This window comes from Myotis nattereri (assembly GCF_964212035.1).
Source record: "Myotis nattereri genome assembly, chromosome: 13".
NCBI classification, from domain to species: Eukaryota; Metazoa; Chordata; class Mammalia; order Chiroptera; family Vespertilionidae; genus Myotis; species Myotis nattereri.
Genome location: NC_138088.1, coordinates 42,667,413 through 42,680,883, shown reverse-complemented (window position 1 = coordinate 42,680,883; position 13,471 = coordinate 42,667,413). Strand labels below are relative to the sequence as shown.

The window sequence follows — 13,471 nt, the reverse complement described above, 5'->3', positions numbered from 1 at the left end:
TCAATCAGCCCAGGAGTTAAAAAAACACACAAACCTATGCAATATCCATGTGAATGGGGATGTGCAAAGAGTGAGCTATAGGAAACCAGGTTCCTGCAAAGATCAGGGTCAGCCCAATCATCAGAGTCCTCAGGTCCTCAGCATGTCTCCCTGGCTCTTCCAAGTGATAATTAGATTTCAGCCACACCTGTGGAGATCCGACACTCCAGTGCTAGATATGCTGTACACCTAGCAAACGAAGGCCTCATACTATTAGTACAATCTACATCAGTCATCAGTGCAGACTGCCTAGCTCTAAGGTATGTATTAGAAGTGCCATTTGCAATCACCTCCAAGTCTGATACTCCAGCTCCATGGCTACCAAGCACATGGGAAACCAGAATTTCCAATACCATACACGTTACTGATGAACTATAACACGACTTGCTTTGTATCATGCAATGCTCAACAATCTGATTGCACTATTCAAGAATTTGGGGACAAGAGACACATTTGCTCTACCAGACGCAGATTCGGTGCTTTCAAAACACTGTGGTGCCAACAGTGTACCCACCTTTAAACATCTTACATCTGTGGTGGCACAACCGTGTGTCACAAAGTGTTAGTAGGAATTTCAAGTACTGAGTCCATGACAGTCCAAGAGTACATGATCTCAAAGGAGACTCAACGCAACTGATTTCTTCAGAGAATTTGATTCCATGCTGATTGTCATACCTGAAGTGATTAAGGAGCTGCCCCAATTATGGGCGTGTATGACCCACTCAAAGCAAAAATGGGGAGCTGGTTCCCTTATGCTAAAACAATCCGCCACTGGAAGCACTTCCTCGTGCACCAACAGTATTCCCGAAGCTTGCTTCTGCACCCTGGATCATGTGTGACACGATCCGCACCGTGAGAAACTAGGGCACTGGCAAACCCATAACTTGACAGCAAGCTCTGTGAGGCGTTTGGGGAAAAGCTCCCTAAGTCAGAAGCAACATTCTTTACTCTGGAACCGCATCACATCCTGGAATCGTTGGGGTTTACAGGGGATATCCTGGGACAGTATAGAAGTCCCGCAGAAGAGCTGAGCCTGACTAGTCTATGGAAGATGATTAATCATTTAATTTTAAAAAAGGTGAACCATGAAGGCTAATGCATCAGTGGGCCTGTTGGCGCAGGATTCTTTCTAGTTTTCAGATTCCGCAATATTTAAATCACTGACGGCCTCGGCCAGTGCCAGCTCAGCGGGTGACTGGTTGCCGAATAGACGGCAGAGCTGTGAAGGGGATGGGCAGACGGGTGGAGACGATGTGAGGGTTAGCAGGCCAAGACGGACAGACTGGCCTGGAGAGATCTTACACGTTTGGAGGCTGGAAAAAGAAATGTGGGTTCTCTCCGCTAGGCAAATGTCCGGGGTACTCACCGGCTGCAAAGCGCCCTCCTTGCCTCCCCACCTTCACTCCCGCTGGTTGGCGGCGGCTCCCGGGGGAAGCGTGGGCGGGGCTTTCCCTGTGGCGGTTACCGGAAGTGACGCGTCGATATCGCGAGAAGAGAGACGCGCGAGCCTCCGCGGCCCGGAACCGGCCTTGGAACAGCGGTGGAACCCGAGGCCGCTCGCCCTCCCGCCCCATGGAGCGGCCCCCGGGGCTGCGGCCGGGCGCGGGCGGGCCCTGGGAGATGCGGGAGCGGCTGGGCACCGGCGGCTTCGGAAACGTCTGCCTCTACCAGCACCGGGTGAGGCGGGGCGCGCGAGGGAGCGGCGGCGGCGGGGGTTTGTCTGAGCGTCTGTGGAACCCCGCGGCTGTCAGTTTGTGAAAGGTTGTCGGTGAGACCTTGGGCAGTACTGTGGGCCAGGGAGCGCGCGTGTGTTTGTGTGTGTGTGTGTGTGTGTGTGTGTGTGTGAGAGAGAGAGAGAGAGAGAGAGAGAGAGAGAGAGAGAGAGATTGTGAGCGTGTGAGAGAGAGAGAGAGAGAGAGAGAGAGAGAGATTGTGAGCGTGTGAGAGAAAGAGAGAGAGAGAGAGATTGTGAGCGTGTGAGAGAAAGAGAGAGAGAGAGAGAGAGAGAGAGAGAGAGAGAGAGATTGTGAGCCAGGTGACTGAGGTCCTAGGTGTGCGTGTGTGAGAACGATTAGGGAGAATTCGTAGCATAAGTGTCAAGATGGGGCAGGGTGTTTCCGAGTGTGACAGTGAACTGTGTGTGTGCCCCTGTGAATGGAGAGGGGCTTCCTGCTGGAATGTGTGTGCGCCTGTGTGTGCTTGGAGGCCATGCGATGTCAGTGGGGCTGGAGCGGACAAGGAAGGCTTCATGGGGGGCCACAGTTAAGCTTTTGGAAACATCGATCGGCTTTGGGATCGGGAGTGGGTTCCAGGTGGGGAGCAGTATGAGGAGCCACTGTTGAAAATGATCGTGGTTTCACCAGGGGAAGGAGATGGATTGAGGATGGAAGACCGCTAACATCCGACTTGGGAATTTTGCATTGATTTAATAAAAAATGTCTCACCAATGTAGCAGCAGTTAATAATCATGTGTGACCTTTTGATGCACTTATAAGAACAGAACCATTTTCCCACAAAAAATGCACAGAGGCACATCCACGCAACCTTATGCATTGCCATTTGAGGAAGTTCATGCTTTCCTGAAAGACATCCACAGATCTTTGTGATGTGTAGACCCTGGACTAAGGCCCCTGCCATACACCCTTTGTTTGGGCATCTGTAAAACGGTTTCAACAACGTGTGCGAGTCTGTTCGCGTGTTAAATAAGATAATGTGTGTAAAGCTAAGTACAGTTTCGGCCCATGACGAGCCCTTAGATGTTAGCTCCTGCTGCTGCGGTGTTGTTGGTATCGTCACCATCATTAATTGACATTAAACAAGGAAATGCAGGATAAAAGTGGTGTTCTCAGAAGATATCTTTTTTGTATGAAAGATAAATCTGAGTGGAAAAATGTATGGCTCAAGATGAGCAGTTAAGATATTACTAAAATGCTTGCAATTGGCCTGTGAATGGAGAAGTGAATTCAAGAGAACAAATCATGATTGATTGCCTTTTGTGTGTGTGTGTCTCATGATTTGTTGTCTTAAGACATCTGGTTGTGGGTGGAGAGCTCATAATATAGGGTGGGAAGTAGGGGAGATGGAAGTGTACCTGGTAGGGATAGGCACGTTTGTGTGACAGTTACAATGACAAATGTCACTGATAGAACTGAGAAAATTTTGTGAGGTTTGTTTCCAGATAGAGCATAGGAGGAGATCTTGGAGAGAGGGAGAATGGAAGGTGAGGACTAAGACATTAAGTACTTTGACAGTCAGGCAACTAACTAGTAAATTTAGCAATTCTCACCATCAGAGAGGACATAAAGGCACTCAAAGAGAAAAGAGGGGGAAGCCACGTACTTCCAGTGGATGTTGACTGTGGCCTTTTTATCAAAGCCTGACCATCAGAAAAAATTGTATGCATGCTGGCATGCTTCTTGGCTGCTTTTCTTGGTCCTTGGCTGAGGGTGGATGAATATATCACTTAAAAATTAATAAAATATATATGACATAAAGTTTGCCATGTTAAGTGTACAGTTCAGTGGCATTAAGTACATTGTTGTGCAGTCATCACCACCATTCATTTTCAGAACTTTTTCATCTTCTGAAACTGAAACTCTGTACCCATTAAACAGTAACTACCCATTTCTTCCTTCCTGGAACCCCTGTCAACCAACATTCTACTTTCGGTCTCTATGGAATTTATCACTTTTTAAATGGAAGAGATTTGAGTCCTCTAAAATCTTAGAAATTTCTCAGGAACTGTCTGGGTGTCCAGAGTGGACTTCCCCCAAACTGGGACATTTGACAGCTGATTCATCGGACCACATGACTTTTTTCCAATGCTCGACTGTCCAATCCAGAGGTCCTCAAACTTTTTAAACAGGGGGCCAGTTCACTGTCCCTCAGACATTCCACACATGCACACTGCAGGCCCGGGACGAGTTGGCTGCTAAGCAGGACAGGCAGCGGCGGCAAAAACACCCGGCGGGCCGGATAAATGTTTTAGGCGGTCCGCATGTGACCCACGGGCCGTAGTTTGAGGACCCCTGGCCAATCCTTGTGTTCCTGTGCGAATTGGAGACATTTTATCTTGGTAACTGCAGACAGCAAAGGTGTTCGAACAGGCCTTCGGCTTCCATATCCCATACAATGCAGTGTACGGCTAATTTGCCTACAAACGTCAGGTGGTCATAATATTCTGGCCACTCGGTGTATAATCCTTCATTTGGAGAGTCATAATCCACATTAGCATATTAAAAGTTCTCAGAATTCCTATAGTAAAGAAACTAATTTAATTTAGTATTTACCATTTTAACCATTTTTAAGTGTACAGTTATGTGGCAGTAAGTACGTTTACATTGTTGTACAACCATCACTATCTGTCTCTGGAATATTCCCATTTTTTTAAACAGAACTTTTTTTATTTTTTTTGCTAGACATCTATAAACTTTCCACCAAACATTCTTTGTGAAAAGGTAGAGTGAGGAAGGCATTTACGAGTAGGTGAAATAGAAGCTAAGGAGTTGAAGGATCTTACAGAATGGGATCTTTTTGAAATAGATAGCTTCCTGCCTCAGTCATATGAGAATCTGGGTTTAATGTTTATGTTTGTACCAAATTATTTCCATGGTGGTAAAAGCTTACTTGGGACCTGGCTGCAGTAAGGTACCTGATTAAAACAAAAGAAAGGCTGAAAGGCATGTGGACTGTGGTTGGGCTGGACCAGTGGTTCCCAACCTTTTACTGATCATGCCCTATATAAGCATCTCTAAAATCCTGATGCCTCCCCGCCCCCCCCGCCCGCCCCTCCATGACATACAATTCTTATTATTCAACAAGTGAACTCCTATTCATGTGGAGGAAGCCTAAAAGGCCATTAACTTGATCTAAACAGAGAACATGGTATCCTTGAAAGAGAAAAGTAAAAGTACAAAAGGTCAGTTGAAGTGCGGAAGAAGAATTCACTAAGAAATTGTTAAAAAAAAGAAGGGATATAAAAAAATAGCAAGTAAAGTTTTAAAACATAATAGAGAACTGAAATGCATAAATATGTCACAATATATATTTATATACTGTATTTGAGGCCCCTAGAACCATAAGAAATGCAAAAAATTCAATGTTAATAACATTCTCAAATTGCCCCCCTTAAAAATCAAATTGCCCCCCTGTGGGGCGTGTGCCCCACAATGGGAACCACTAAGTTAGACTATAGTTTTAGTTCCTGTCTTCTCTCTCCATACATCTACTATCTTATCTCTAGCTTCTCCCTCTCACCTTCCACTCCTCACCCCCATTTAGACTATCGCATACAAGTTATGTCTTGCTTCTTCATCTATATATTTTCTTTCCTCCTGTTTGGTCCCAACTGCTGTTCCTGGGCTGCATTATTTTTGTTGCCAGAATGTGATGAAGTCTGGCTATTTCCTGTAATGCACATTAGGTTGGGTTTAATTTCAGTCTGACTTGGGTAAATTACTAACCATAAGCAAGAGCTGTTAGGTTCATTTTATAAATATGAAATAGAAGTAGTTATTGTTAGGATTTTTTATGTCATTTGAAATGCAAAGAAAGCAGGAACTAATTTGGAGTTTTTTGTATTAGGTTTGGTCATATTAAAACTTGGTATGGAGGCCAGGGATCCCTGAATTGTCCTCTTCATTCTAGTTCTGCTAGAGGCTGGTGCCTTGTTAGCTGTCTAGACTAAGCCCAAAGAGGGGTTTGAAGGGGAGATAGGGTCTTTGCATTTTCTAGCAATATATTATGAGACAGTGTTCTGAAGAGACCTGTTATAGGATCAACCTCAGTCACTTTGCTTGTGTGCTTTGGTGTGTTTGCTCAGTTTTAAAGCATTGGTTCTCATGTTTTACCTAGTAAAAGCATTAATTCAAGAGAGCTAAGCTAAACAATTTTGTTTCCCCAGGTTGGTATTTCTTTGATAGCAAGTAAGTCTGCACAAGAACCTAATTTGTATTATTTTCTGTTGATTTTCTATTTTGGTAGGAACTTGATCTCAAAATAGCAATTAAGTCCTGTCGCCTAGAGCTGAGTACCAAAAACAGAGAACGGTGGTGCCATGAAATCCAGATCATGAAGAAGTAAGTATACTTGACTTATATTTCTCGAGTTCTGCAGCCCAGCCAGAGAACATGATAGAGAAGGAGGCCAGGAATCCATTGTTCATAGGATCTTTTTAGGAGTATATTTTTCTATTTTTCATTAAGTAGATGTGTTCTATTTCAAATAACAACATCACATTATGACTAATTTAGTTTAAAAAGTCAGCTAGGTATTATCAGATTCAGCTCTATGAGTACAGAATATGTTTCTTCTGGATCTTGGGGCAGTGCTCATCTATTTAACTTTCTGGTTAAATAACAATAACTATTCTCATTTCTTAGTTTCACCTAGTTTTGATAGTGTATCTATTGCTTTATAAAAGTTACCCCAAAACTTAATAGCTTAAAACAACAAACATTTAGAATTTCACAATTTCTGTGGTTAGGAATTTGGGGATGACTTAGCTGATAGTTTTAATGCAGATCTCTCCTGAAACATCCCAGAATGCTGAGTGGAGTTTTAGTCATCCAAAGGCTTGAGTGGGGCTGGAGTATCCACGTCCAGGCTCATTTATATGGCTATTGGTTAGAGGCATCAGTTTTTCACTATATGGGCTTCTTTATAGGGAAACTTAAATGTCTTCATGACATGGCAGCTAGCTTTCTCCAAAGTGAATGATCTGAGAGGGAGCAAGATGAAAGCTGACATACCCCTTAAGATCTTTCCTCAGAAGTTGTGCTCCATCCTTTCTGCCACATTCTATTTGTTAGAAATGAGTCACTAAATACAGCCCACACTCAAGGGGAGGAGTTAACCTCTTAAAGGGAGAAGTGGACATTTTAAAACCTTCACGGGTAGGATGCGAGCTGCTTCATAAATAATTCTTCTAGTTACCACAGCAACCCCTGTATTTAGGTATTATTGCTATTTTATAGATGAGGAAGTTGAAGCTCAAAGAGTCATAAAATTGGTAGGTAAGAGATTCTGGCTTTGAAATAAGCACTTTCTGACTTCGATATCTGTTGTCAATTCACTTTAATGCTTTTCAAACTCAGAATTGCCAGGAAAGCTTGGTAAAAATATAAACTTTCAGGTTCTACATGTAGAGATTCTGTTTCTTTAGGTCCCTAAGACCTGGGAATCTATTGCAGTTTTGAGATCCGCTGGATGATGATGGTGATGATGATGATGATGATGATGGCAGCTGGGATGATATATTTTAAGTTAAAAAAAGATGTTAGAAAACAATGTATAATGTGATGCAGTGTTTATTGAAAAATATATTTGTGTGCAACGGATTAAAATCTGGAAGGCAATTTGCCAAAATTTTTATAGTGTTCACCTCTGGGTAATTCTGTGATTATGGGAGAGGCAGCATGGTATATAGGCTTTGGAGTCAGACTGCCAGATTTTAATCGTTATTTGACCACCTACTTGCTGTGTCATCTTATGTTACTTAGCCAATTTGTGCTTTAGTTTTCTCCTGTGTGATGAGACTATTAGTAACTCTACACATAATAGAATTATATGACAAGTAAGTGCGCTAATGTATATTAAGGTGCTTACTACTTTGCATATAGAAGTATAATTGTAGTAATAGTGATAGTATTTTTATTTACTAATTTTTAATTATACAAATCATGCCAACCTTTCTTTCCTCACTGCCCCTCAGTTAACTACCATTTCAAACCCATTCCCTTTTTGTTGGAAAAAACAGTTGATTATAATTTTTCCCCCTTTTTGTTAGGTTGAACCACTCCAATGTTGTAAAGGCCTGTGACGTTCCCGAGGAACTGAATTTTTTGATTAACGATGTACCTCTTCTAGCAATGGAATACTGTTCTGGAGGAGACCTCCGGAAGGTAGTGTGGATGTTTTGAGATGATGAGATAGTAAATCATAAACTTTAACAGTGTTTGAATCACATTCAATATGATAATCTAGAATAATTTTCCGTAAACTGCAGTGGCAGTGCTGACTAGTTGTAACAGATACCACTGGCCTTCAAAGCCTAAACTATTTATTGCCTGTCTCTTTACAGGGAATGTTTGCTGACCTCTGATTTAGAACATGCATTCCTTTGTTAGTGGTGGTGTTTCTAGGGTGGGACTATATTCGTGGTGTTAGATTAAAACATCAATGTTTAATGTGTTTATAAAAAAGTCCCCCTGCCCCCATCTTGTCTATTGTAAATAATGCTGCTGTGGAACCAGAGGCATGGATACATGAAACACTGACAAATATCTGAGGGGGGGGGGGTGGTGGTGGTGGTGGTGGAGAGGACTGGATAAAGGAAGGTAAAGGAATTAGCTAAAGAATATATATGCATAGTCCTTGGACACAGACAGTAGTGTGATGAGGGCCAAGAGAGTAGGGGGTGGAGGCTGGGTGGTGGTGGGCAAAGGGGAGAAAATGGGGACATCTGCAGTAGTGTCAACAATAAAAAATTTAAATAAAAATGAAGGTGTATTTTTTTTCAATTACAGTTTATTTTCAATATTATTTCGTATTGGTTTCAGATGTACAGTATAGTGGTTAGACAATTATATACTTTACAATCACCTCGATATTTCCAGTACCCCACTGCCATCATGCATAGTTATCATAATATTATTAACTCTGTTCCCTAGGCTTTCCTTTACATCCCTGTGACTATTTTATAATTACCAATCTGTACTTCTTAATCCCTTCACTTCTTTCTCCCAGTCCCTCAACACCTCTCCTCAAAAAGTTTTTTCTTTTGTATTGCAAATCTTTCTTTCCCATCTTTTAAATCTGCCATATGGAATTTTTATATACATATCTGTGAGATTTTTCAACCTTTTTTATTTCAAATACTTGATCTTTACTTGTAAGCCTTGTCATGAAATTTACATGTTCTCTGTGTGGATTTGGTAATTTCCCCCCTTCTTATATTTTCTTAATCATGACTTATTTTCTTAGAGTATAGTGATTAATGTGTCACTGTTACTGCCCAGCAGCATTGGCAGTATACATTTTTAATCCTTTTTTATTTTCTTTAGCTACTCAACAAACCAGAAAATTGCTGCGGACTTAAAGAAAGCCAGATACTTTCTTTACTGAGTGATATAGGTATGTAATCAATATAAAAATACCATTATGATTTAATGCCACCTTGGTTCATAAAAGATTCTAAATGCTACTATAAAGCATAGATTTTAACATCTATAAGAAATTATCAGAAAATTTTAAGTGTTATTGTTGATGCTAAATTAAAACTAGGATATTTATTTTTTGTTTTGTTTTTGGTTAGGAGTCAATTTTTGGCTAATAGATGATCCAGTTGCTGACAAAAATGGTGTTATATGACCTCATTTAATTTTGCTCTCTCCCTCCTTAATTAACATAGTAATTTCATTTAACAGTGGCATTACATCTGTTAAATAGGTTGTCAAGTCAACTCTTAGGGTGATATCTCTTTTTAATCAATAATTCCTGAAAAATCCCTAAAATAATCAGTACATAGGCCCTTAGAGCAAGTTCAAAAGCCAAGAATATGTTTCCCTATGTATTTCCATTTTGCTTCTTTTCCTGGGTCATGGAGGCCAAAGCTTAGTTGAAAAGGGAGGGAAAGGCTACAAGGATAAGTATAGGGTTTTTCTAAATTGCTTTTTCCATTTCTTTTTAATGTTAATTCTCATAAATTAAATGAACATATTTCTGTAGTATTTGTTAAGTATTACTGGATTTTCTGTGGAGAAAATCTTAACTGCTGTAATATTAATTGAGTAGTTATGATGGTCCCTATAAATTTGAGCATTAGAGAAGTACACATTATGAGATGATTTTTTTTAATTCAGTGTTTTCTCTTACCTCAAATTACATTTTAAATTTTACTTAGGGTCTGGGATCCGATATTTGCATGAAAACAAAATTATACATCGTGATTTAAAACCTGAAAACATAGTTCTTCAGGATGTTGGTGGAAAGGTAGGTGAAAACTGACAGTTGAATACAGTATCCCTGTGGTAGTTAGCCTTTGAAGTTTGGTGCCCTTCCATAGCGCTCTTTTTCTACCCAGCCCTCACTATACTGAACTGTGGTTGTTTGTCTCCTCTGCTGCCACAGTAGCTCCATTAGAGAAGGAACTGCACCTGTCTTGTTCACTTCTGTTTTTCCAGCACAGTATCTAGCAGAAATGGTAGGCAGTGAGTAAATAATTTATTAATCTTTTCAAGGCACATTAAAAAGCACACACATGCATCCTGGGTCTGCATTACTTAAAGAAAAAAAACACACATTTAAGTATGTTTTATATATTTTTTTAAAAACCTCATTCTCCACAAAATCCCTAAGTTCTATATTTAATCAAAAATCAAAACTTGATTTCTCAGAGTCTTAAATGAGTCATCTTGAGAGGAACCAAAAATTGTGAATTGATTCCTGAAATATTTGTTTTTATCAGAATAATTTGAGCCGTTTGTTTGCTGTTAGCACTGAAGTTCCATCCCAATAAAGATGTAAAGCCAAGACTCTAAACCAGGGGTGGGCAAACTTTTTGACTTGAGGGCCACAATGGGTTCTTAAACTGGACCAGAAGGCTGGAACGAAAGCATGGATGGAGTGTTTGTGTGAACTAATATAAATTCAAAGTAAACATCATTACATAAAAGGGTACGGTCTTTTTTTTTTTTTTTTTTTTTTTTTTAGTTTTATTCATTTCAAACGGGCCGTAGTTTGCCCACGGCTGCTCTAAACTTTGAATTGGATTGTTTGGTCTTATGGTTAGTTAAGATGGTGGTCAGCTGGAAGTGATGAAACCTCGATGATGCTTCCTCCCTTAGGAGGCTTTCATGTGTGCTTGGCACCAACTATCTTTCCCTTCTTTTGAATCCAAAGACTTCAGCATATTTTTGAGGTTAGATGGGTATTTACTCACACTGATCCACTGTAAGATGATATGCTGCTTCTTCCTTTGGAAATCACCTTTACCTTTGCCTTTCAGTATAATGGATCAAGTTTATTTTGAATATACCAAAATAAAAATTGATAGCCAATCTATATTTAATTTTTATCATGTACAGGCACTGTGTTAAATTATTTTGGGGGGCTGTTTCTTTGAATCCTAATAACAGTTTTGTGAAGTGGGGATTGTTAGTAATATTATATAGGGAATCAAGAGACCTTTAGGTAACTTGATCAAGATCATAAGGCTAGCTAAGTGGTGAAGCTCAGGCCTGAATCACATTTGTGTTATTCCAGAGCTCAAGCTCTTCACCATCACCTTCTCCAGAACCTTATCAGGACATTGTTGCCTTTCCATTTCAAATTTCTCAACCATTTAATGCTTATTATTTTGTAGATTATACATAAAATAATTGATCTGGGATATGCCAAAGATGTTGATCAAGGAAGTCTGTGTACATCTTTTGTGGGAACATTGCAGTATTTGGTAAGACATGTATTGTTTCTTTGAATTTAAGTATTCCAAATTATCTTATTTATGAAGGTCATAAATATACATAGTAGTTCAAAAATAAAGTTCCTTTTCTCTTACAATATGACATTTAAAGCATTTCTTTTCTTTTTAAGGCCCCAGAGCTCTTTGAGAATAAACCTTATACAGCTACTGTTGATTATTGGAGCTTTGGGACCATGGTATTTGAGTGTATTGCTGGATATAGGCCTTTTTTACATCATCTGCAGCCATTTACCTGGTAAGAAATGGAAGAGTACCTTCAGTGTGCTTAATGTGAATGAAAATTTTCAGTAACTTGCTTTTTTTCTCTCCTCTCTTTAAGTGGTATAATTTCCTTTTAAACGCATAATTGAATAAAATGGCAAAAAGCTTAGAGATTTTTTGTGAGTCAGGTTGTCTACTGAGGTAGCTTTTGTTTTTTATAGGCATGAGAAAATTAAGAAGAAGGATCCAAAGTGTATATTTGCATGTGAAGAGATGACAGGAGAAGTTCGGTTTAGTAGTCATTTACCTCAACCAAATAGCCTTTGTAGGTAAGCATATTTCAGTTCACCTCAGTTTCTTCAGGGTTGTAAAAGGGCAGTAGAATTGTCTGTTTCAAGTATTATCATCCAGTAGAACTTTCTGCTATGATGGAAATGTTTTATATTTGCTGACCACATTAGGTTCTTGAGCACTGAAAGGTGAGTGATATGATTGAAGAACTAAATTTTAAATTTTTGTTTAATTTTAATTAACTTCAGTGTAAATGCAAATAGCCACTTGTGACTAGCGGCTCCCATGTTGGACAGCACAAGTCTAGTGGAAACAATAACTGCTGCCATTCAATCAATTGGCTTAGTTGCTAAGAAGACTCTTGGGATACTGAAGTAAATGTGTCCCTTGGAGAAAAGAACTGGACTTGCCTCTGGAGTTGCCAGCAGCTAACTTACATATGCGGGTTTTGGTTTGTTGTTTTTTTCTTAGAGAAGGGGAGAGAGAAAAACGTAGATGTGAGAGAGAAACATTCGGTTGCCTCCCATATGCACCATGTCTGGGGATTGAACCTGCAACTTGGATATGTGCCCTGACCAGGAATCGAACCTGGACGGGACAACATTCCAACCAATTGAGCTGCAATGGCCAGGCTGGGTTGTTTTTTTATGGGAAAAGTTTGTCCCCTATCATTTCATGAGTTATTTATTTTTATTATTATTTTTACCCAAGGATATTTTTTCCATTGATTTTCAGAGTGGAAGGGAGGGGGAGAGGGGAGATGGGAGGGATGGAGGTGAGGGGGGGAGGGAGAAAGGAGAGAGAGAAACACTGATATGAGAGAGACACACCAATTGGTTGCCTTCTGCAAATGTCCCGAATAGAGCCAGGAAGGACCTGCAACCCAGGTATGTGCCCTTGACTGGGAATCGAACCCGTGACCCTCTGATGCATAGGCTGGCGCTCTCACCATTGAGCCATGCTAGCCAGGACTATTTTTATTTATTTATTTTTTAGCCTTAACCAAGGAATGAGAGAGAGAGAAACATTGATCAGTTGCCTTCTGCACACATCCCAACTAGGGATTGAACCCACAACCCAGGCATGTGCCCTGACCGGGAATCGAATTGTTAACCTTTTGGTGCCCAGGATGATGTTCAACCAACTGACCCACTCTGGCTGGGCCATTTCATGAATTATTTGAAAGTAAGATACAGAATGGTACAGACAAGTAATGAGAAAGGAAATGGACAACCTATAAAATTAACTTTTTTACAGTACTAAAGGAATATTGGAACAAGGATTTTCACCCTTTTTTGTATGTTTTGTAGTTTAATAGTAGAACCTATGGAAAATTGGCTACAGTTGATGCTGAGTTGGGATCCTCAGCAGAGAGGAGGACCTATTGATCTTACTTTGAAGCAGCCAAGATGTTTTGTATTAATGGATCACATTCTGAATTTGAAGGTTAGTTTCTTA

General features: G+C 40.3%; 1 protein-coding gene across 3 annotated transcripts in view; it reads left to right on the top strand.

Annotated features, from left to right (window-relative positions):
* Positions 1-1,564: 1,564 nt before the first annotated feature.
* Positions 1,565-13,471, top strand: part of CHUK (component of inhibitor of nuclear factor kappa B kinase complex) — a gene marked incomplete at its 3' end in the record, with an annotated part of 31,526 nt that continues 19,619 nt past the window's right edge. For 2 of the 3 annotated variants that reach the window (XM_081104579.1, XM_081104581.1), the window contains exons 1-9: positions 1,577-1,716; positions 6,022-6,116; positions 7,826-7,940; positions 9,102-9,171; positions 9,941-10,029; positions 11,402-11,491; positions 11,632-11,756; positions 11,944-12,051; positions 13,324-13,459. In XM_081104579.1, the coding sequence (XP_080960705.1) occupies positions 1,612-1,716; positions 6,022-6,116; positions 7,826-7,940; positions 9,102-9,171; positions 9,941-10,029; positions 11,402-11,491; positions 11,632-11,756; positions 11,944-12,051; positions 13,324-13,459 (933 nt within the window). In that variant the 5' untranslated portion in view covers positions 1,577-1,611. Of the gene's footprint in view, positions 1,717-6,021; positions 6,117-7,825; positions 7,941-9,101; positions 9,172-9,940; positions 10,030-11,401; positions 11,492-11,631; positions 11,757-11,943; positions 12,052-13,323; positions 13,460-13,471 lie in introns of all 3 variants that reach the window. The other variant, XM_081104580.1, reaches the window with a different exon arrangement.